Genomic DNA, 22,500 nt, shown 5'->3' with positions numbered 1-22,500 from the left:
AACATTAATCTTTCCTCTCATTTAAAAATTACAAAAAATAAAAACAAAAAATATTAAAAACAGCAAATTCAAGCCAATCCTATTTACAGTAACCTCCAGTATTGTTCCATTTATCCAAAAATATTCCGTAATTGGGAGAGCTGTATTTTGTATTATTCTGTATTTTGTCTTATTTCAATAACATGTACCAGTAACTATTTCTTTTAACAGGACATAAACGTATAAACAATGCAGAAAACCTGACCTATTTTGCCTCGTTATCAAGCCAAATTGTTTTCGATATCTCAGCGCTAATGATTGTTTGTTCGGCTCCTGTTTTCCTCGCGTCCAGACACTCATACAAAAAGGCATAACAGATATAATTTGTCCTGCTTTTTTTATTACACTATTTTTATTATTTTACGATGGTGTTCTCGTTCTCACATTCAACAAAAGCTTTGGTATTAGAGATGATTTTCGTGATATATATTTTTTTTTTTCAAATGTATTGGTTTTATGGGGGGGGGGCTTCATCTTATATACATTCACACATTTAACAAAAGCATTAGTAAATACACCTCGGAATTTTTTTTTATTAGATATGATTACAATTACAACAAAAGCATTAATGAAATAGATACGTCACTCCCACCAAAAAAAAGGTAATTAATTATTTTTAAGGATAATTTCACTTATTTAATCCCAAATAACACTTTTTTTTTTAGTCTGATAATTAATCCCTGTCCTACAAGAAAATCATTTATATAAAGGATCCTTAGAAAAAAACGTCTTTATTTTCTCTTATAACTCGTTCACATACACAGACGTACCATTACAATACCTGTTTTCCTAAAAAAAAGGTAAACAATATTTGTCCTTTTTTACAAACTTTTATTAAATTAGAAGAGAGAGAAAAACAAAAACAAAATATCATCTATCTTGAAAATCATCTCTAATACCAAAGCTTTTGTTGAATGTGAGAACGAGAACACCATCGTAAAATAATAAAAATAGTGTAATAAAAAAGCAGGACAAATTATATCTGTTATGCCTTTTTGTATGAGTGTCTGGACGCGAGGAAAACACGAGCCGAACAAACAAGCATTAGCGCTGAGATATCGAAAACAATTTGGCTTGATAACGAGGCAAAATAGGTCAGGTTTTCTGCATTGTTTATACGTTTATGTCCTGTTAAAAGAAATAGTTACTGGTACATGTTATTGAAATAAGATAAAATACAGAATAATACAAAATCCAGCTCTGCCAATTACGGAATATTTTTGGATAAATGGAACAATACTGTAGGTTACTGTAAATAGGATTGGCTTGAATTTGCTGTTTTTAATATTTTTTATTTTTATTTTTTGTAATTTTTAAACGAGATGAAAGATTAATGTTGTTGTTGTTGTTGTTGTTGTTGTTGTTGTTGTAGAAAATTGGGAAGGTTATTTATGTGGTTTTTGTTGTTTAGTGTTGTAGTGTTTGTTGTTGTTGTTCATTGTTGTTGTATGCGTGTAATTGTTTCAGTGTTTTAGAGTCTTTAAAACAACTTTTAATGTAACAAAAACATCCATTTAGAACAACAACACAACCAGACACTTTCCTCACAAAACAAAAACACTACCGCACCAACAATCAAGTAAACAAATAAACAAAAAAAAAATTTTAAGATGAGGTCATTTGATGTCTTGATATTTGTTCATTTTGTTTCGTTTTAGCTTGTTGTTGTTGTTGTGTCTGGCTCATGATGGCTCCAACTACCTCCAGGCCAGCACTTATTGTCTCCCAGTCAGCGTTTAATGGCTCACTTAAGGTACATCAGCTGCGATACAAGGAACAGAGAATTGTTGTGTTGAAGAAAAAGATGAAACGGCTAATAACAGTGTGTGTGTGTGTGTGTGTGTGTGTGTGTGTGTGTGTGTGTGTGTGGGCCTGTCTCTGTGGTGCGCTGTGTTGTACCCAGGAACAGCTTAGAGAGAGAGAGAGAGAGAGAGAGAGAGAGAGAGAGAGAGAAAACAGAAGTACACTTTAACATACAGTACAGACGCAAATGTTGGCTCTTTGGTAATACTCTCTCGACACCTTACCCTAGAGACGCCGGTTCGGTCCCATATCAGGAGAGTGTATGTAAGGGTAATTTTTCTGTTATGATTGACCCTGAGTTGGCCACCAGCCACAGAAGACTGGTTTGGTAGGGAGGTGCGGATGGTCTATAGGGATGGATGGTCGAGTACTATCTTATCTCCCTTCAACCTTACGAAGACTGGTTTGGTAGGGAGGTGCGGATGGTCTATAGGGATGGATGGTCGAGTACTATCTTATCTCCCTTTAACCTTACGAAGACTGGTTTGGTAGGGAGGTGCGGATGGTCTATAGGGATGGATGGTCGAGTACTATCTTATCTCCCTTTAACCTTACGAAGACTGGTTTGGTAGGGAGGTGCGGATGGTCTATAGGGATGGATGGTCGAGTACTATCTTATCTCCCTTTAACCTTACGAAGACTGGTTTGGTAGGGAGGTGCGGATGGTCTATAGGGATGGATGGTCGAGTACTATCTTATCTCCCTTTAACCTTACGAAGACAAGTAACTCATCTATTATTATCGTTATATCATTGTCTATTATCAATAAAAAAAAAGTCACATATATCAGCGATAAGACAGTCTCCCCTTATCTATGACCTTGTTGTCTTGAGAGAGAGAGAGAGAGAGAGAGAGAGAGAGAATGGGTGCCTCCAGGTGTCATAACTCAGAAGGTTTGTGTCGGTAATGTAACTCGCTTTCTCCAGCAGCAGCGCCCACCCATATGTGTCTCAGTTCCCCTGTTTCTCACATCTCCATCCTGTCCTATCCTTTCCTATCCTATTCTATTCTAGCTGATCCTTCTTTTTCTTTTTCCTTTTTCCTTACTTCTCTCTCCCTCCCTCTCCCTATTCGTAGATGCCTCTCAATTCCTCCTATAACTTCCTCGCCCTCTCCCTCCAAGGTCCTCTTCTTCACCTCACCTCCCTGACCTCTCTTCCTCTTCCTCCTCCCCTTCCTCTTCCTCATCTTCTCTCACCACGAACCTCTACTCTCCCTTCTTTCCCTTACCTCAATTTCATTTCTCTTTCCAACTACCAAACTCCATTCTCCTTCCCTTACCTCCCCTCCCCCTCTTCCTCCTCCTTATCCTCTCCCCATCCACCAAGCTCCCCTCTCTCTTACCTCCCCTCCTCCTCCTCCCGTTTCTTGTTTAGGGTCTGGAAATTCGCCAGTGGTTTTGACAGCGACAGAAAAAATGTTTTGTTGCTGTTGGTCATATATCGTGCCTCCCTCTCTGTAAGCGAAGGAGGAAGTAGGGTATTGTAATCACTTTCCTGTTGTGTGTGTGTGTGTGTGTGTGTGTGTCTGATCATGTCACTGACTGCTACTACCACCAACAACAACAACAACAACCAAAAACAAAAAAATAACAACCACCAACAACTAACAACAACAGACAAAAACAAACACAATAAACATCAACCAACAACGACAAAAACTACAAACAACAAACAAATTACAAACAACAAAAACAAACAATAACACAACAACAACAACAGTACTAAGACCACAAGACATTCTTATTCTTGTTAGTGCCACAAGAACACACACAGTGACTGAATGGCTAGAACGCTCGTCACCTAACCTAAGGATCACTGGTTCACATCCCGAGGTAACCCCCATGTCACCTATCAATGTGTACCTGATTATACAGTTGAGGAAATAACGTTGGTCGAGTGCAGTGTCCACCAGGCTGCCCCCCCTAACCAGTCCTCACGCCTCAGTGTTGATCAGTGTATTATCCCTCTAGTGGTCTTGTCCTGAACTATACTTGGATAATATAAACTCTCTCTCTCTCTCTCTCTCTCCTGTTCCTTCCTTACCCTCTTTTCCCTTCCCTCTCCCACTCTCTTCTTCCTCCCTCAACCCCCCTTTCTTCTCCTCTTCTATTATTCCCTCACCTTCATTTCCCTCTCTCTTCCTCCATCTCCCTCTCTCATACTCTCCTCTTCCTTCCTATAACTCCCTCACCCTCTTTCTCCCTCCCTCATCTTCCTCACTACCTTCTCTCCCTTCCTCACCTTCCATCTCCCTCCGTCTCCTACCTTCATCTCCCTCTCCCTCTCCCTTTCTCCCTTTCTCCTCCGGTTGAGGCAAGAGCTCGTTGGGTCCCCGAAAGTTGCAATAAAAATTCACAACTTTGCAATAACTGAGATCAACGTATTCAGGTTCTCATGCAACATGCAAATCTCTCAGCACGAGCGAGGCACTTTGCTCTTGTCTCTCCACTATCTCTCACTGTCTCCTGTGATACATCTGGTTCACCCTGTCTCTTGTGATATACTTTCTGATTCTTCTTTAAGTCTCTCGTTACAGTGTAGAAAGTAACAGGTAAAGTGGCCATAACTTCAACTCTGACACACACACACGCACGCACACACGCACACACGCACGCACGCACACACACACACACACACACACACACACGCACATGCACACACACACACACACACACTTTCGTCCTCGATCTCGCCAGTCAGGTCTCTCTCTCTCTCTCTCTCTCTCTCTCATATACCTGTTATCCACACTAATTAACAATACACCACCATCCACTCTATCACCCCCTCTGTATACACACATTAAGTTAGACAAGTAAACGTATTTATTTCTTGTTCTGTACGAGTATTTTACCTGACATAGAACCAGTGGTGGGTCATAATTGAGGTGTAGTGAAGATGGGGCAAAAGTGATTCTATGGTTGAGGGAGTCTGTGAGTGCCGCCTTCTCTCCCTCCCTCCCTCCCTCCCTCCCTTCCTTCCACCTCCCCACCTCCCTCCCTCCCTCCAACTCACAGTGTCTCAGGGAGCAAGCAAGCAAGCAGAGAGAGAGAGAGAGAGAGAGAGAGAGAGCTTATTTATCTGAGACACCCTATATAATATACCTTAAATTCAATATAACAAGAGTAGACAAAGTAACACATTTCCTTTTACAATTTTGACCCTTAAAGTAAATTATGATTTTTTTTTTACTTACTATTTTGATAAAGAAGAAAATTATATTGCGTTAAGGTTTCTATATGTTTGTGTGTCTTATTTAGGTTAATTGTGTGAATGATAAATAATGTAGAGTGATAAAGATAAGGAACTTTACAATGATATATGAACTCTAGGTCACAGGTGTAGTTAAACTAGCTTTATTGTCATCTGTTACTGTCATCTGTTACTGTCATCTGTTACTGTCATCTGTTACTGTCATCTGTTAATGTCACCTGTTACTGTCACCTGTTACTGTCACCTGTTACTGTCAACTGTTACTGTCAACTGTTACTGTCAACTGTTACTGTCATCTGTTACTGTCATCTGTTACTGTCACCTGTTACTGTCATCTGTTACTGTCACCTGTTACTGTCACGAGTTTCTGAAAGGTTAAAGACACTACACAACACAGGTGGGCGTCAGGTACACAAACACAAACCCAAACAAACACAAACAAACACAAACAATAAAACAAGTACAGGTAAGAAGAGGTATACACTTCACAGGTGGATTGTCAATAAACGTAAACTTTAATTAATTAACTTCTATCAATTAATTATACCTGTAATTATGTAACGTAGTTGTAAATTTACCTGTGAAACTAAAGGTAATCTAAGTCATCAGTACTACCAACAACCAGCATACCTGAGTTACTCTTAATTACATTTATCCACACAGGTGTTTTTTTTTTTTTTCAACAATGTTTTTTTTTATGTTTTATTGTCACGTAATGAGTTTCTACTGCGGATGTTTACTATAATTATCCATAGGTAAATGACCATGTTTAAATTGTTAATGATGGAGGAGGATGAGGAGGAGGAGGAGGAGGAAGAGAGAGGTAGAAAAAGGTACATAGGAAGATGAAGAAAGAATAAGAGAGAGAGAGAGAGGAGGAAGAGTAGTATGAGAAGGTGAGAGAGAAGGAGGAGGGAGAAAGGGAGAAATTTAAGATAAAAAGTAAAAAAAAGAAAGTAGGGAGAGAAGAAGGGAGGGAGGGAGGGAAGGAGAGAAGGTATTAGGGGAAAGACGAATAAAAGATAAACAAGGAAGAAGGAAAAAGGAACAGCGAGGAAGAAGGAAGGAAGAAAAAAATAGGAAGGAAGGAGAAAAAAGAAAGAATGGTGAGAAGGAATGAAGGAGAAATAAGAAGGAAGGAAGGAAGGAAGGAAGGAAATCAAGCGTGGGTTCAGCCAGGCGACTAACAAACTAATGTACAGAGTTGACGTCACTGGGGGGAGGAGGAAGGAAGGAGAAGGAAGGAGGGGAGGGAGAGCTGAGGTGATACTGCATGTAACCCTTGGCTTGTTCAGGTTGGATGGTTACGAGGAAGGTCGTCTTGGTATTGGATGCATCTGTTTTAGTTATAATTGGTTACAGGTGGAGTTTGGTGGAGGGGTGGATAGATAGATAGATAGATAGATAGATAGATAGATAGATAAGTTAGGTTAGTTGGATTAGGTTAGGTTTGGTTAAGTTAGGTTAGGTTAGATTAAGTAAGATTAAATTATATTACTCTTAGGAGGATTAAACTTAAGCTGACGTAAACAAGGGGGGCTAATCCTCAGGTGAACGCCATCTTATATATCTCAAACATTAATTCAGGTGAGTTCTCTCTCTTTCTCTCTCTCTCTTTTTCTTATTCTCCCTATCTCCCTATCTCTCTCTCTCTCTCTCTTGTCTTAAAGGTCCATGGAACGCTCCCAGGGCGGCCTTGGTCCACCCAGCTGTGAATGGGTCCCTAACTTTCCACTGTGTAGAATATTAATTGTTCGAAACCTCTCACTGTTCATGTCAGATGTGTTCGAAACATTATCATACCTCAACAACAAACACAATTAACCATTATCATACCTCAACAACAAACACACTTACCATTATCATACCTCAACAACACAATTAACATTATCATACATCAACAACAAACACAATTAACCATTATCATACCTCAACAACAAACACAATTAACCATTATCATACATCAACAACAAACAAAATTAACATTATCATACCTCAACAACAAACACAATTAACCATTATCATACCTCAACAACAAGCACAATTAACCATTATCATCAACAACAAACACAATTAACCATTATCATACCTCAACAACAAACACAATTAACCATTATCATACCTCAACAACAAACACCTCAACCAAACAAAAAAGAAAAATGTTTAGTTAAATTGTTACTTTGCAAAATAATAATGATTTATATTCAAGTAAACTGATAATAGTAGATTTAATGGAGTCATGTGTCTGGCAGCGGTAATAAAGGAAAGCTGTGTTGCCAAGGGTAAGATAAATGGTGAACTGTCAACTCCCCCTTCCTCCGTGATATATTGCCATCAGATGATCATTGTTTATTTATTATTTATCTATTTATTTAACGCTATTTATTTTTGAATGAGGATTTGGTTATTGTTTTGTTTAGATTTAATTTTTTCTATATTTTATTTTATTTTATGTTTTATTATTATTATTATTTTTTGGTGTTTTATTTATATATATATTTTCTCTATTTTATTTATTTATTACTTTTATTCCTTCTCTCTCTCTCTCTCTCTATCTCTCTCTCTCTCTCTCTCTCTCTCTCTCTCTCTATCACCCACACTTTCATTCTCGCTATCTCTCTCAGTATCTTTCTTTCAATCTCTCTCTCTCTATCTCTCTCTCTCTCTCTCTCTCTCTCTCTCTCTCTCCTTTCTCTCTCTGTTTCTCTCAATGTCTCTCTATCTCTCTCAGTATCTCTCTCTATCTCTCTATATCTGTACATGCCTCCCGTGTGGGCCCAGGGTTCAGCACTAACAGGACTCGTGTGTAAAAGGATTTCTTTAGTCGTCTGTACAGGATTTCAAACCACACTAAAAAAATAAAAAAACTATTTCACTTGAGGATTTAGCTGAAAATCCTTCCTCACTCATTTCAGTCCCCGGCCATTAATCCTACTGACCTTCAGGGATTTGCCTACTGTCCTACCCTGTGTAATCCCCTCTTCTCCACTCTCTCCCTGCCTTCCTTCCTTCCTTCCTTCCTTCCTTCCTTCCTTCCTTCCCTCTCTCTCTCTCTCGCCCTCCCCCATCGTTCTCGTCTCTTCTCTCTTTCTCTCACATTTCCTACTCTCCCTTCCTCTTTTTCACTTCCCTGTCCCCACCCTTCCATCCCTTCCTCTATCCCCCTGTCTCTCTCTCTCTCTCCTTTACCCTCCCTCAAATTTTCTCCTCCCTCTTTCCCTTCCTCTTCCTTCCTCCCAATCCCCTTTCTCCCTCCCACTTCCTTACTACTTCTCTTCCTCCCCATTTCTCCTTCTTCCACATCCTCATCCACCTATCTTTCTTCCCCTCCCCTTCTTCCTTCCGTCCTCTTTCCTCTTCTTCTCTCCCTATCCTTTCTCTCCTCTTTATCTATCCCTATATACTTCTCACTCCTCTTCCACCATCCTTTCCCTTCTCTTTCCTTTTCTCTCCTATCAATTCTTCTTCCAGTTCTACCCTTTTCTCTCTCTTTCTCCCCTCTTTTCTCTTTCTCCCTCTTTCCTCTTTCTCCCCTCTTCTTACTTCCCCTCGCCTTTTCCCTGAGGTTTATTAATTACTACGTGTGTGTGTGTGTGTGTGTGTGTGTATACAGTATGTCTGTCTGTGTATATTCGTCCATGTATGTTATATATCAAAGCTTGTTTACATACATAAATATAAAGTATACATGTATACATTTATGTATATGCGTGTAAAATAAAAATACACTTCGCAAGCAGAGTATATCCACACGGCAGGTCCCACAGTGTGTCAATTGCTTGCATAATTTTCAAAGGCTGGAAAGACCACGAGTATAGCAAGAGGTTAAATCAATGTTGCATGACAAGTTATCTTTACTTCTATGCAATCATCACACACCTGAGTTTTACCTGCAGGTCACGTGAAATAAACTCAATAGATTTTACTTTTCGTTTACAACCTTGAAAAAATATATATATATAATTTTAAAGTTGTGTAAAGGTTATATATGTGATGTTTATTATATGTAGTGTAAATATATGTAAATTATTCTCGTTGTTTCTATGTATTTACAGGTAAAAACAATTCAATATGTAAATGAAAAAAAATTATAGAAAAAAATCACCCGAATTATCCTTGGTATTTATTTATTTTTCAAACTTTCATTTAAGATGTCTGCTAAAGTAGTTTGAGACTCGATGATGAAAAACAATTGATTAAGAAGTCGTCATTAAGGTAATTAGTGTTCTCAATGATCCTCGAAATGACCAGTTTAAAATGTGCTATAATCCGCTATTTGTCTGTTGTCTAATTACTGTACGTTAATATAGGTTAATTGGATGAGGTTAGGTTAGGTTAGGTTAGGTTAGACCATGGAGGAAGCTCAGTAGAGTGGCAGTAATTTGACTTAATTAATTCTTACTATAATTAACAAATAATTAATTACCTGTCCGTTTAGTTACAAAGGTGTCAGTAGAGTCACAAAGGTAACACTGTAGGTTAGATGGTAACACTGTAACCATCTGTAACACCTTCATCCTATGGTAACAATACTATAGTGTAATAGTCATGGCATAGTTACAGGCCACTATAGTTATAATGGCACCATGCGTATAAACATTACTATAGTAACAACACTCTGACTACAATTACAGAATTTCTACAGCACCACTACAGCAACACTATAAATACAACACCACTACAGCACCATTACAGCAGCTTTCTAAATACAGTACCACTACAACACCACTACAGCAACACTATAAGTACAACACCACTACAGTACCACTATAAGTACAGCACCACAGCAGCAGTCGAAATACAGCACCACTACAACACCACTACCGCAACACTATAAGTATAGCACCACTACAGCACCACTACAGCACCACTATAACACCACTGCAACTACTCTAAAAGTACAACACCACTATAGTACCACTCTAATTACAACACCACTACATTACCACTTCAACACCACTACAACACCTGCACTCTTAAACACAGCGCCACTGCAGCACCACTCTATTCACTCCTAGCGCCATTATTAAGATTGCAACTGCAGAATCTAATCGAGTCTCGGTGTAGCGCTAGAGACGGACGAGAGACGGAGGCAGTGCCACGAGTAATTGGCACTGCGGGTATACTGGTGTGTGTGTGTGTGTGTGTGTGTGTGTGTGTGTGTGTGTGAGAGAGAGAGAGAGAGAGAGAGAGACAAAAGATAAGACACAGAAATAAAAAGGAAGAGACAAAGTTAAAGAAAGAAAATAAGCGAAAGAGAAATAAATGAAAAAATAAGAGAGAGAGAGAGAGAGAGAAGAGAGAAGGGGAGGAATAACTTGCAGGCTTAAGAGGGTAGAGAAGGAGGATGAGAGGAAGGGGAGAGATAGATTAGTAGAGGAAGGGGAAGAAAGGGGACGGGAAAAGAGAAGGATAGAGGAAAGGGGAGGCAGTATATGGGTAGGGATAATGTCTCTCTCTCTCTCTCTCTCTCTCTCTCTCTCTCTCTCTCTCTCTCTCTCCTTTTCCATAAATCAACTCCAACAAACTCCATAATCGCTCACACATTTCAGGTGTCTATCCATCCATCTCAATTTTCCTCTCTCATCCATTAGTCTATCCTACGTGTTCTTCTATCATGGCGTAGTTTGTCTCACACGCTCACCATCCACCCCCATCAATTATCCTCAATCCCTTCAGTAAGTTGTGTGTCTACAAATATTTTTCGTTTCTTTAAAAGTATAAAAATTATCCTTGATTTCATTTTATTATTGGAACCAATGTTTTGATTATATCAGTGACGTCATACCTACGTCAATCTTCATAAAATCGTGTGGGATAGTAATGGCGGAGGGGAACTCGTATCCAATTTTCTCTCAGTTTATCCCGAAATTACAAAATAGGTGATATTTAATTGCCCCTTCCCTGGTACAAGATCAGTAGGGGGTGAGATGGCATTCTAATTCCACGCTTCGTTGGGATTTTCACGTCATTGATCCCTAACCAATCTGGGCAACAGAGGAGATATGACGTGATGCTTGGTTAGCCATTCAAGAGAAGCGGAGAGGTAATATGAGCGTCTTGTGATATGATCTCATATTAAGGGGGAGCCAATGAGATTATCTAGTATCGTGACGTCAATGATAGGGGGACCAATGAGATTATCTAGTATCGTGACGTCAATGATAGGGGGACCAATGAGATTATCTAGTATCGTGACGTCAATGATAGGGGGACCAATGAGATTAACCATTAGAGGAACGTCATGATGCTGATACCCAATCACGGTATTGTTTTTTATACAGCTAAAGGTTCATATTCACGAGGGGTTGCAACAGATTGAATTATTAGTTAATTAAAGAACTCACTGCAACCCAGCTGTGAGATAATTTAAAGATATTTCACTCACAATGGAAGGGTGAGAGAGATACCTACTCTCTCTCTCACCACACTCATGAGGGCATTAATGGAAGATATTTGTTATTTCACTTTTTTGTCGGCATATCGGAGAAACTATTGAAACAAACACACACACACACACACACACACACACACACGTTAGAGCCAGGTGTCATTAATACGGTAAATAATGGCTACGTTTGACTCAGCTAACATATTTCAACTTGAAGTATTGAGAAGAACAAACGAACAATAATTTTGAGGATTTTTACCGATATTATTAGTCCGTGTTCCGTGTATTGGCCCGTGTTCCGTGTATTAGTCCCGTGTTCCGTGTATTAGTCCCGTGTTCCGTGTATGTGTTCCGTGTATTTCCCGTGTTCCGTGTATTAGCCCGTGTTCCGTGTATTAGCCCGTGTTCCGTGTATTAGTCCGTGTTCCGTGTTTTACCTGTTTTTTCTGTTTAATTTTAGAGATTTTGTGTGTGTGTGTATATGTATGTATGTATGTATGTATGTATGTATGTGAAAATGTATACATGTAAACTATACCTAGCTTCCGTATGCAGATTAAATTAAAAGTTTGTTCCTTCTCTAGCTGAAAGGTTTAGTGTATGTTCACTTACTCTAAGCAACAATAAAATACACTTAGTACCATCCATTGCCCCCCCATCCGCCCCCCACTCCCCCCAACACACTACACCAACTCGTCAAGTTTAACAGAAAACATAATTTTTTCTCTCAAGTAAAATTCTAAATTATTTTATTGAAATTTAGTTAAGAATTTTTGTAGGTAATATTAGGTTAGGTTAGGTTAGGTTAGGTTAGGTTAGGTTAGGTTAGGTTAGGAGGGGACACCTGAGTTTGTTGTTTGGTTATTTATGCTATTTATGCGAACTAGATATCCGCCTCTTATGACTTGGCTGATGGAATTTTTGTTTTTCAATCTTCAAGGATAATTTAATGTGCCAGAGATCAACTCCTTGCTATCCTTGTTTCAGTTCATTCATCATATTTTCTTTTTTGGTTTCCCAGTAAAATTTGCAACCCCCCCCCACTTCCCAAATGACTTCTCACGTTAAATAATTTTCAGAAAAAAATTTTCAACCCTCATCTGAAATCTTACTTTTATACAGTCAAGGTTCAAAGATTCACTCACCTACCGAAACCGAAGCAGTATCGAACCCCTAAATGAAACAAAACAACCCGCATTAGATAACACTCTAGGTAAATTCAGAGATTCGTTCCTGTGCTTTAGTTTCACCACAGGAAGTGAACTTTTACATACCGCGGCTGTACGTACATGAATATAGAATGTAATTTCACACCTGCGTTGGGATTTGTCAGGTGAGATTCATATTTCTTTGTTTTTTTCGTCAACCAAGTTTTATACATGGAAAAAAAAAACACAGAAAATGGAATATGTTGAACGTGGAGTTTGGATGATGTTTTGTTTGTAATGACGTCAGTATTGTTTATATTGTGTTTGTTGTTTGTTATTTGTGATGCCAGTGTTACCAATCTTGTGTTTATTGTGTATTTATAGAGACGTCAGTGTTACCAATCTTATGTTTATCGTGTGTTGATAGTGTTGTCAGTGTTACTCAGTGTTACTAGAGCCTCCTACTTGTACTTAATGAACGTATCTAGTTAAGGTAGAGTCTGGGTGTAATTCCCATTGTAATCTTGGAATCTAATTTTGTGTTTGAACTTAAGTCATCCACAAGGGGTACACGCTTGAACCTTCACCTGCCATCACACACACACACACACACACACACACACACACACACACACCCTTGAGAGACCCGTGTGCTAGAATCCTCACACCTCACTATGTATGTAAACTTACCCTGGCGATCGTTCTCATTCGCCAGCCAATTCAGAGCCTGGGTCGTAGTGGCTGGCAAGTGTTGGCGTGTTAGTGTTGTGAGCTGAGAGTTGTTTTAGTGGTGTGAACTGAGTGGTGTGTGTTAGTGGTGTGAGCTGAGTGGTGTGTGTTAGTGGTGTGAGCTGAGAGGTGTGTTTTAGTGGTGTGAACTGAGAGTTGTGAGTTATTGGTGTGAGCCGAGAGGTGTGTTTTAGTGGTGTGAACTGAGAGTTGTGAGTTATTGGTGTAAGCTGAGAGGTGTGTTAAGGTGTGAGCTGAGAGGTGTGTTAAGGTGTGAGCTGAGAGGTGTGTTTTAGTGGTGTGAACTGAGAGTTGTGAGTTATTGGTGTAAGCTGAGAGGTGTGTTAAGGTGTGAGCTGAGAGGTGTGTTAAGGTGTGAGCTGAGAGGTGTGTTAGTGTTGTGAGCTGAGAGTTGTGTTAGTAATAATTTTGTCTCCTATCTGGTACTAAGTTATCATATAAATATTTCTTTGCATTTGTTTCTGAGACTTTTATCTTTATTTTTATTTGTTTCTTTCTGCATTTGTTTCTGCCTCTTTTTTTTTGGTGTTTATATAATTTTAATGTTTCTATCTTTCTTTCTTGTTTGTATTTGTTTATGTTTTTGTTATCTTTGTTTCATTATATTATTTTTTTTTACATCAAAACTATGTTGAAATTTGTGTTAATATCCATCACTGCAGAGCGTCATTGGGATGTGGACAGAGAAAATAAAAGCCTTTTATTATTATTTATATAAACAATAGCTTATATTTTTTTTTTTCATCTGTATATAACTCTAAAGGGAATAACTTTTTACCGCCGCTTCATGTTCTGTTATTTAAAACAAATTATAAAAAAAGGTGACGAAAAATATATATTGGGGAAGTCATCCATTATTTTATAGAGTTTTAAATTGAAAAAAAAATAATAATGGAGATTTAGACATTTCGAAATGGCTATCAGTGTGTGTGTGTGTGTGTGTGTGTGTGTGTTTGTCCTATATAAGATAGTTAATATATCAAAGTCTTCCATGATAAACTTTTCCCTGAACTCAAAAGTAAAAAAAAACAAAAAACTTTGGGTTATAATAGAATTTTCTCAGCTATGTAAAGTTTCTTATTAAATCTTAACTTTCGTCTTCCTGCGTCACTCCTCTCTCTCTCTCTCTCTCTCTCTCTCTCTCTCTCTCTCTCTCTAGGAAAAGTGAATTGATTAAAAGTTACGTTGGTTATCATAAGTTGTGTTTTGGTTTGAGTTAAATTAAATAGACCAATTAGATAAGTTAAATTGGTTAAATTAAATAAGTTAATTACCGTATGTTAATTTAGTTAAGTTAAATTAAGTTGGGTAAGTTAAGTTTGTTAGGATAAGTTGAGGGCATTGAAGTGTGATAAAAGGGGAAAAAAATTAATTACGCTATGTTAAATTAGTTAATAAAGATAAATTGGTTAGAGTAAGTTAAAATAAGTTAGTTACTAAGGTAAGTTAAGCTGGGTAACTTATCCTCAGTTGGTTATAAGTTAACATTATTAAATAAGGTAAATTAACACCAATTAACATAAATTCTCTAAATTGGCTAAATTAAGTTGGTTTAGTTATGTTAATTAAATTTAACTTCTAGTAAAATACAAATAATGACCCTAAATATTTAATTATAAAATGAATAAATAAATTAATATTCCTTCCCTCTTAGAGATAATGTATTCCGTCATAATTAATTTCCACCAAAAGATTATTAACGACATTGATTTTTATTTTATATTAATGATGATCTAAATGTGTGTGAGAGCTCTTCCAACCTACACCATCTCTCCCTCCCTCCATCTACCCTTGGGGGGGGTGGGGGGGGGGAGGTAAAAGAGGAGGAGAAGGGGGAGGGGAAGTGATGGAGGAAAAGGAGGAGGAAGGAGTTTGGAGGAGATACTGATTTTGACCTCCTTCCATCCCTGACCTTCCCTGACCTTGGCCAACAAAACACCTTAATATCTAGAGGTGTTCTTCACTACCGCTGTTGGGTTACAGAGACACAGACAGACAGACAGACATAAACGACACAGACACACACAGATACAGTCAACACACACACACACACACACACACACACACCCAAGTTTCAACACATCTCTTAAGTGTTTCCTTAACTTCTCTCCGCCTCTTTATTTTATTTACAACAACTAATTAAAAATGTTTCCCCCATCGTTATTGTGAAATACTGAAATTGGCTCTCGAAGTGCGATCAGTCGAATGTGGTGGTATTCATGAGAGAGAGAGAGAGAGAGAGAGAGAGAGAGAGAGAGAGAGAGAGAGAGAGAGATAACAAAAACGCTCAATTCGTTTTCATGAAAGATTAAGACATTTAAGGGCAGTTTGGATACAGTACACTGATTGGCTAACCTTCAGTAAACAGATAGTCATTATAACCGGCACTGCAATTGACCACTTCCATTCTCCCAACTAAAATGAAGTTCCTATTTACAGCTGACTCGACTGGTGGTATCACGGATGCGAACCTGTGACCTATAGGACAGAAGGCGAGTACTGTTTCTATTCAGCCACCGCAAACCAGAACAAAAGGGATAGGTTAATAGTAAGTACAATGGTTCTTTCGTTTATCTTTTATTAATTTATTTTCATTTGTTTCTATTGTGATTGAAAGACGATAAGAGAAGCAAATGAGAGAGAGAGAGAGAGAGAGAGAGAGAGAGAGATAAGATGAGAGAGAGAGACTGTTCGGTAAGCAGTTTATGGTGATAATATCTATGAGAAAGTGACACTGGCAAAAAGAGAGAGACAAAGAGACGAAGAGAAGAAGCAGAGACAGAAAGAGATAATTAATTTAACGAACGAAATTATTAGCCATAACTCTCCTCTCTTTAACGATATACTAAACCCCATTATCTCTCATCTCTTTAACGATATAACCCATCAATTATCTCTCATCTCTTTAACTATATAACCCATCAATTATCTTTTATCTCTAATTTACTATTGACTAAAAAGTAACTTATTAAACATTAAACTTGACATATCGAAAAAATAACATAAATTAAACTTATGATTACGTGTTTTAAGATTATTTGGGGCTGTTTTGAAAGGTCGATTTTTTGCTTTTGTTTTTTTGTGTTTGGTAATTTTTCTTTATTATGAATGATTATTTAGTTCACTTTAATGTTTGTTTATATTTTGTTTTTTTTAGTTCTCGTTATTAAACAAATTTGAATAAAGAGGAAATAAAAGAGTGAGAGGGAAAGTGAAAGCTGCGTTTATGAGCGATGTTTATTTTCACACACACACACACACACACACACACACACACACACACACACACACACAAATATATATATATCCACCCTCCTCAGATCCGACACAGCCCAACCCTTCCTGGCTCGCTGGCATATCCCAAAAGGAATTCCATTTCTGCACAACACACTGCCTCGCGAATTGTATTTCCCACAGGTAACAAACTCACCCAGCACACACCCTCACACTGCTGAGTCTTTGAGAGCTTCATAGTGGCTGGGACGTTAGGACATGTAGGTGTGAAAGTTATATTGTATGTTATTCTGTGTTCTCGGGGGTGAGGAGGTGTGATATTGGGGAGAGAGAGAGAGAGAGACTAATAGAAGAAGGAGAGATACTTAGAAGGAGAGAACGCGAGGTCAGGTCACCAGGGGATGAGGTCATTTAGAGAATAGCAACAGGTAAATTGACCCCGTGTTCCTGAAGGGGGGTAGAGGTCATCTTGGGTCAGCCTGGTCTAAGAGACTCAATTATAGGCTAGCTAGAATTGCCAATTGAGTTCATTAACAACCTTCAATTCGCAGATCAGAGAGAGAGAGAGTACAGCCTATGACCATTCAAATACATTCATCAAGATACCTGTAATTTACCTGAAAAAGTTACTAATTACAACAATTATTCACATTTGATGGAATAATTAGCCGGTGTTTTGAAGTTATTTTTTTCCCAGGATGTTATTATGGCAAGTTTGTTTTTCGCCGGATGTTATTGAGGCTCTTTTTTTTTCCCAAGGTATTTGACGACACTTTTCCTCGGGGTGTTTTGACGACTTTTTTTTTTCCCAGGGTATTTGACGACAGGTTTTTTTTTTTCCCAGGGTGTTATTAGAAGCATATTTTTTCCCCAGGATGTTGTAATGAGTAAGTGTGTGAAATAATTATTGATTTATTCATGATTTTGATGATGAAGATTATTATTATCATCATCATCATCATCATCATCATTATCTTTCTTGTTCGACGTGAACAAACAACAGATTAGAATAGGAAAAAAATAGTTACAATATATCCCTGTTTGGTAACCCTCCCCAGTAGCCCTCTAGCGGCGACATTGAGAACCACTCAGTCTATCCCAAGACACGGTAGGGGGAGGATTTCAGAGATGGTAGTACTGTATATGGCCGTATTAGTTAGGATATTTTCTCTTACGTTATATATGTAGGTGAGGTAGTTGGTGGGCTTTGATATCATCGTCTTCTGTCCCTATGTCTGTCTTTCTGCCTGTCTGTCTCTCTTTCGTTCTTCTGTTTCTCTCTCTCTCTCTTGCCTCATTTTCTTGCTCTTTCTCTCGTTCTTGTCTCTCTTTCCCTCTCTCGCCTCTTTGTTTGGCCATCTGTATGTCTGTCTTTCTTTATCTATATTATTATTCTCTCTCTCTCTCTCTCTCTCTCTCTCTCTCTCTCTCTCTCTCCACGGCAAGAATTCAGTATTCATGGGTTTTTTCTACAGTGTGTTGTGCTCTTTAGACGGCTGCTGTACTGGGGAAAACACAAGTATAAGTCCAGGTGTTGCTCTCTCTCTCTCTCTCTCTCTCTCTCTCTCTCTCTCTCGGGGATAAGCCTCCTCTCTCTCTCTCTCTCTTTGAACGCTAGGCTCTCTATATATTTCTCTATGTTTATTATTATTAGTAGTTTTATATAGCCAAAAATAGAGTGTGTAGACTGACTGACTGACTGACTGACTGACTGACTGACTGACTGGATGCAGCACTGGATGACTGGATGCAGCACTCGCTTTGTATCATTTGGGTCCCTTTTTCGATCCACAGTTGAGGAAATTACGGCTATCGGGTGTAATTCTCGCCACACTGTCTATTTATTTACCCAGGGTGGTCGAGCCTACGTAACCCATATTTCACAGACCAAAAAAAAAAAACACCAAAAAGTTCCTATTAAGCCACGAGAAGCCTGGAGGGTCATAGAGACTGATTTTGATGAATATAAACCTAACTTGACCTTGGCACACTGAAGAGGACCTGTCACTCATGGCTCCTCCTGTGGGTCGTGGACAGACAGACAGACAGATAGACAGACAGACAGATAGACAGACACACACAAATAACAAACATTAATGTCAGCCGTATTGTGGAGCAGGCTGGTCGACTCCCTGGTGACTAGTAGTTTAACTGAGAGAGAGAGAGAGAGAGAGAGAGAGAGAGAGTGTTTTTCTTTGTTATCACACACATGAGTCCAAACTTATCCTCTCAGGGAGTCTGCAGAAAGCAATCGTCGGCTCAGTTTGGCTCAGCCTGTGTTTGCTTGCTGTTACCTGTTGTTATTTGATGTTACTTGATGTCCCTCTCTTGTGTTACCTAGTGTTACTTGCCATGTTAACTGCTGTTAGTTACTGTTTTTCTGCGTTATTTTGTGTTACTTGCCATATTCCCTGCTGTTACTTCCTGTCTTTCTGTGTTACTTTGGGTTACTTGCCATGTTTTTATTTGTTTTTTGTTTTGTGTTTCTTTCTTGGTTAGATGGAAGATGTTAACAATATGAGGATAATTTAACACTTTCTTCTGTGTTATTATTTGTTAATCACTTGACTGAGAACTAAATATTTCCAATTCCGGACAAAACAGATGTATACAACTTAAGCCACCCAGACCACACCCTACCCACACCCTACCCACCCCCGACCCAGACCTGCTAAAACCACACCCTACCCACACCCCACCCAGACCTTCTAAGACCACACCCTACCCACCCTCCACCCAGTAAAGACTACGCTCTCTTCCCTACCTCTTAACTTGTATAAAAATCACCATTGACAGATGATTTATATATTTTAACTTAACAACATAACCCTAACTTTAAATGTTTTATTGTGTCACTTTAACTCAGGTTGTATGGCTGCCACCCACTTACCAGATTACAGACAGACAGACGGGCAGGCAGACAGACAGAGATGATTCAGGCTTAGGTGTTGAAACTGTAGCTGGATTCATGTATTTTTCTCCTGTAATTATGAATTTTGATGTATATTATATGACTGTAATTTAGTGTGTGTGTGTGTGTGTGTGTGTGTGTGTGTGTACCGCTGTACCGCTATTCTGTTCTATCACTGTATCCGTGAATTACTGTATTAATATATCTCTACCACTACACCACCACAATACATCATCACTACACCACCACACCCATCATCACTACATCACCACACCCATCATCACTACACTACACATTACTCACCAAGGCCAGTGAAGCTAAGTAGCCTGACGGCGTAGTACATCGTCATCGTCATCGTCGTCATCGTCACTGTGGAGGAGGAAAGACGGATGTTAGATTATGTTAATTGTATAATGTCATCGTCATCATAACTGTCATCATCATCTTCATCATTGTCATTATCATCATCATCGTCATCATCATCACTGTCATCGTCATCTTCATCCTCATCACTGTCATCATCCTCATCATTATCATTATTATTATCATCATCATCATTTTTCTTTCTGATTTTTTATTCTGATTATGGCAGAATATTTAAGGCGTTGACAGTACCATACAGACAAACATACACTAATAACCCTCATTAACAACTAATTATCACCTTATTACCTTTATCACATGTAATTAATATATGAATCAGCAGGAAGTAATTTTGTCATAGTTTTCTTGTAAGTATAGTGATGGTGGTTGATGTTATATTATGTGTGTATATTATGGTATATCAGTTATTATTATTATTATTATTATTATTATTATTATTCTCTTACACACTAGACTTTTATGAGAACATTTAAAGTTCTTATCACTGTCGAGCAACTGAGGAGAAACTGCCGTAAATTTAGCTCAAGATACCTGCCTTCTTCCCTCAGGTTAACTTAACTTTACGAGAGTTACGGTTATCAAACACTCGTAAGTTATTTCTGTACCTGTTGTAACTGGGTAAGAGAGAACGTGTAGAGTCTCGGCGGAATTTGGTAGCCATTTTTTTTATGTCATATTTGTGTTATAACTTCATGTGGTAATCTTAATATCAGTTCTCACCTCACCAGAACATAAGAACCTTTGAGAATTAAATTTTTCTTCGCAGGTTAAGGGAAACTTCGATATATTCTCACATCTCCAATTAATAGAAAAATTTAACTTGGGATCCTTTGAGAATATATTTTTATGCCGTAACTTAACTGAGGTTAAATACGTTATCCCTTCACTAGCTATTATAAAAAAAATTAACTTAGTATTCTTGAAAATCTATTTTTGTGACGTAAGTTAAGTCAGACATGTAGGACTGAGATCAGGAGAGAAATTTACCATGAAAACGTTTGAGGTTCCTACAATCCTTTAAATAAAACTCACACACACACACACACACACACACACACACACACACACACACACACACCTTAACATTTACGTCGTGTTTGTTCTGTGCTTGTTTAACTCGTATGTTTGGTCTTGTAGAAGTCTTGTTTTGTATTGAGATAACAAGCGAGGAACGAGTAGAAGATAATCAGTATTTGTTTAGTGTTTCTTGCAAGAGGCGAGTGTAATTGAACAAGGCAGAGAGAGAGTTACCGAGAAAAAAGAAATAGACAGACAGACAGACAGACAGACAGATAGACAGACAGACAGACAGAGAGAATTAAAGGGAGAGAGATAATACATAAAACACTCTCTCTTGTCCATTAACGACTTATATAACTTTTTCTCCCTGGAAGCTTGACAACAAAGTATCTTAAGTTGGGTCGACTAACTTACACACAACCACCGTATACGTTCCTTTTTTTTTCCCGACTTGGAATATTTGTTTACTTGTTAAAAAGAAAATAACAAAGAAAACAAAAACAAACTCACACACGCATGATTTGAATAACAATGGTGTAAGTTGAGAAGAGTTTTGAAAAATGAAATAAATAAAGAAAAAACAATTAAAAATGTCAGAATTTACAGTATAAAGATTTCATAAATTTTTCCACGAAATTGGTGTTAAAAGACGTTTATAGCTATCCGTCTCATCCACCTTGTTTATCGTTATCTGTCTCATCCACCTTGTTTATCGCAGAGAGAGAGAGAGAGAGAGAGAGAGAGAGAGAGAGCCGTCAGCTAGTTCTTTCTCTCAGCACAGCTCTCAAACACAGCACACACCCGTCAGCTATCTCTTGGTCACAGCACACAGCTCTCAAACACAGCACATCTCACTTCTAAACGAGGGAGACAGCTCAGAGCGCCTGGGAACCTACACTCAACTGACCTCCTTCCCACCTCAGCCGCTCAGCTCACGAACTCTAGCGCACCAAGAAATGTTTATCCTTTCTCTTTTTGACCTTATGGTAAGTATTTATTTTAATTATTATTACAGATTTTGTATATAAGATAGTGTATGCATGTAACTGAGTAAAAAAAAAGTTAAGAAAACATGTATATCTACTTGAAATTACGAGTTGAAAAATAAAGGAGTTATTAAATTTTGATGCATAACTCTACGGACACAGCCACCCACGTTTCAGTTACTCTGCTCTCCTTTTCTTTACTCCTGACTTGATCTGCTCCCCGACTTCTGACCTGACCTCTGACCTAACACTGGCCATTGACACGACCCTGACCTTAATATTTGACATGATACTAACCATTAAATGACCCTGACCTTTCTCTTTCTCTCTCTCTCTATTACAACATCGTGCGGCCGGCAGCTTTACCTTGGGGAAAGTCTCGTACCGGGGAGCAAGTCGGAGTAAATTCTGACCATTGTCCTAATCGATTAGTGGTCAAGCTAAGGTCACGGTGGCTTCATTTTGTCCATATCTAACCTCAGTGACTTGTTGGTTAATGCTAATTATTAAAATCATCCAGAATCTGAGATGGGAGTGAGGGAAAACACACACACACACACACACACACACACACACACACACACACACACACACACCTATAAATCAACCCGATAAAATATCC

The 22,500-nt window shown here is 38.4% G+C and overlaps 1 protein-coding gene across 1 annotated transcript in view; it reads right to left on the bottom strand.

The window, feature by feature from the left end:
* Positions 1-22,500, bottom strand: part of LOC121854971 (hemicentin-1-like) — a 78,318-nt gene that overhangs the window by 49,311 nt on the left and 6,507 nt on the right. Inside the window, exon 3 of the mRNA XM_042349792.1 lies at positions 19,792-19,857. Coding sequence (XP_042205726.1) covers positions 19,792-19,852 — 61 coding nt within the window. The 5' untranslated portion in view covers positions 19,853-19,857. The remainder of the gene's footprint in view (positions 1-19,791; positions 19,858-22,500) is intronic.

The sequence above is a fragment of the Homarus americanus genome, unplaced genomic scaffold (assembly GCF_018991925.1).
Source record: "Homarus americanus isolate GMGI-L3 unplaced genomic scaffold, GMGI_Hamer_2.0 scaffold52625, whole genome shotgun sequence".
Lineage (NCBI taxonomy): Eukaryota > Metazoa > Arthropoda > Malacostraca > Decapoda > Nephropidae > Homarus > Homarus americanus.
This window is presented reverse-complemented; position numbering and strand designations above follow the sequence as displayed.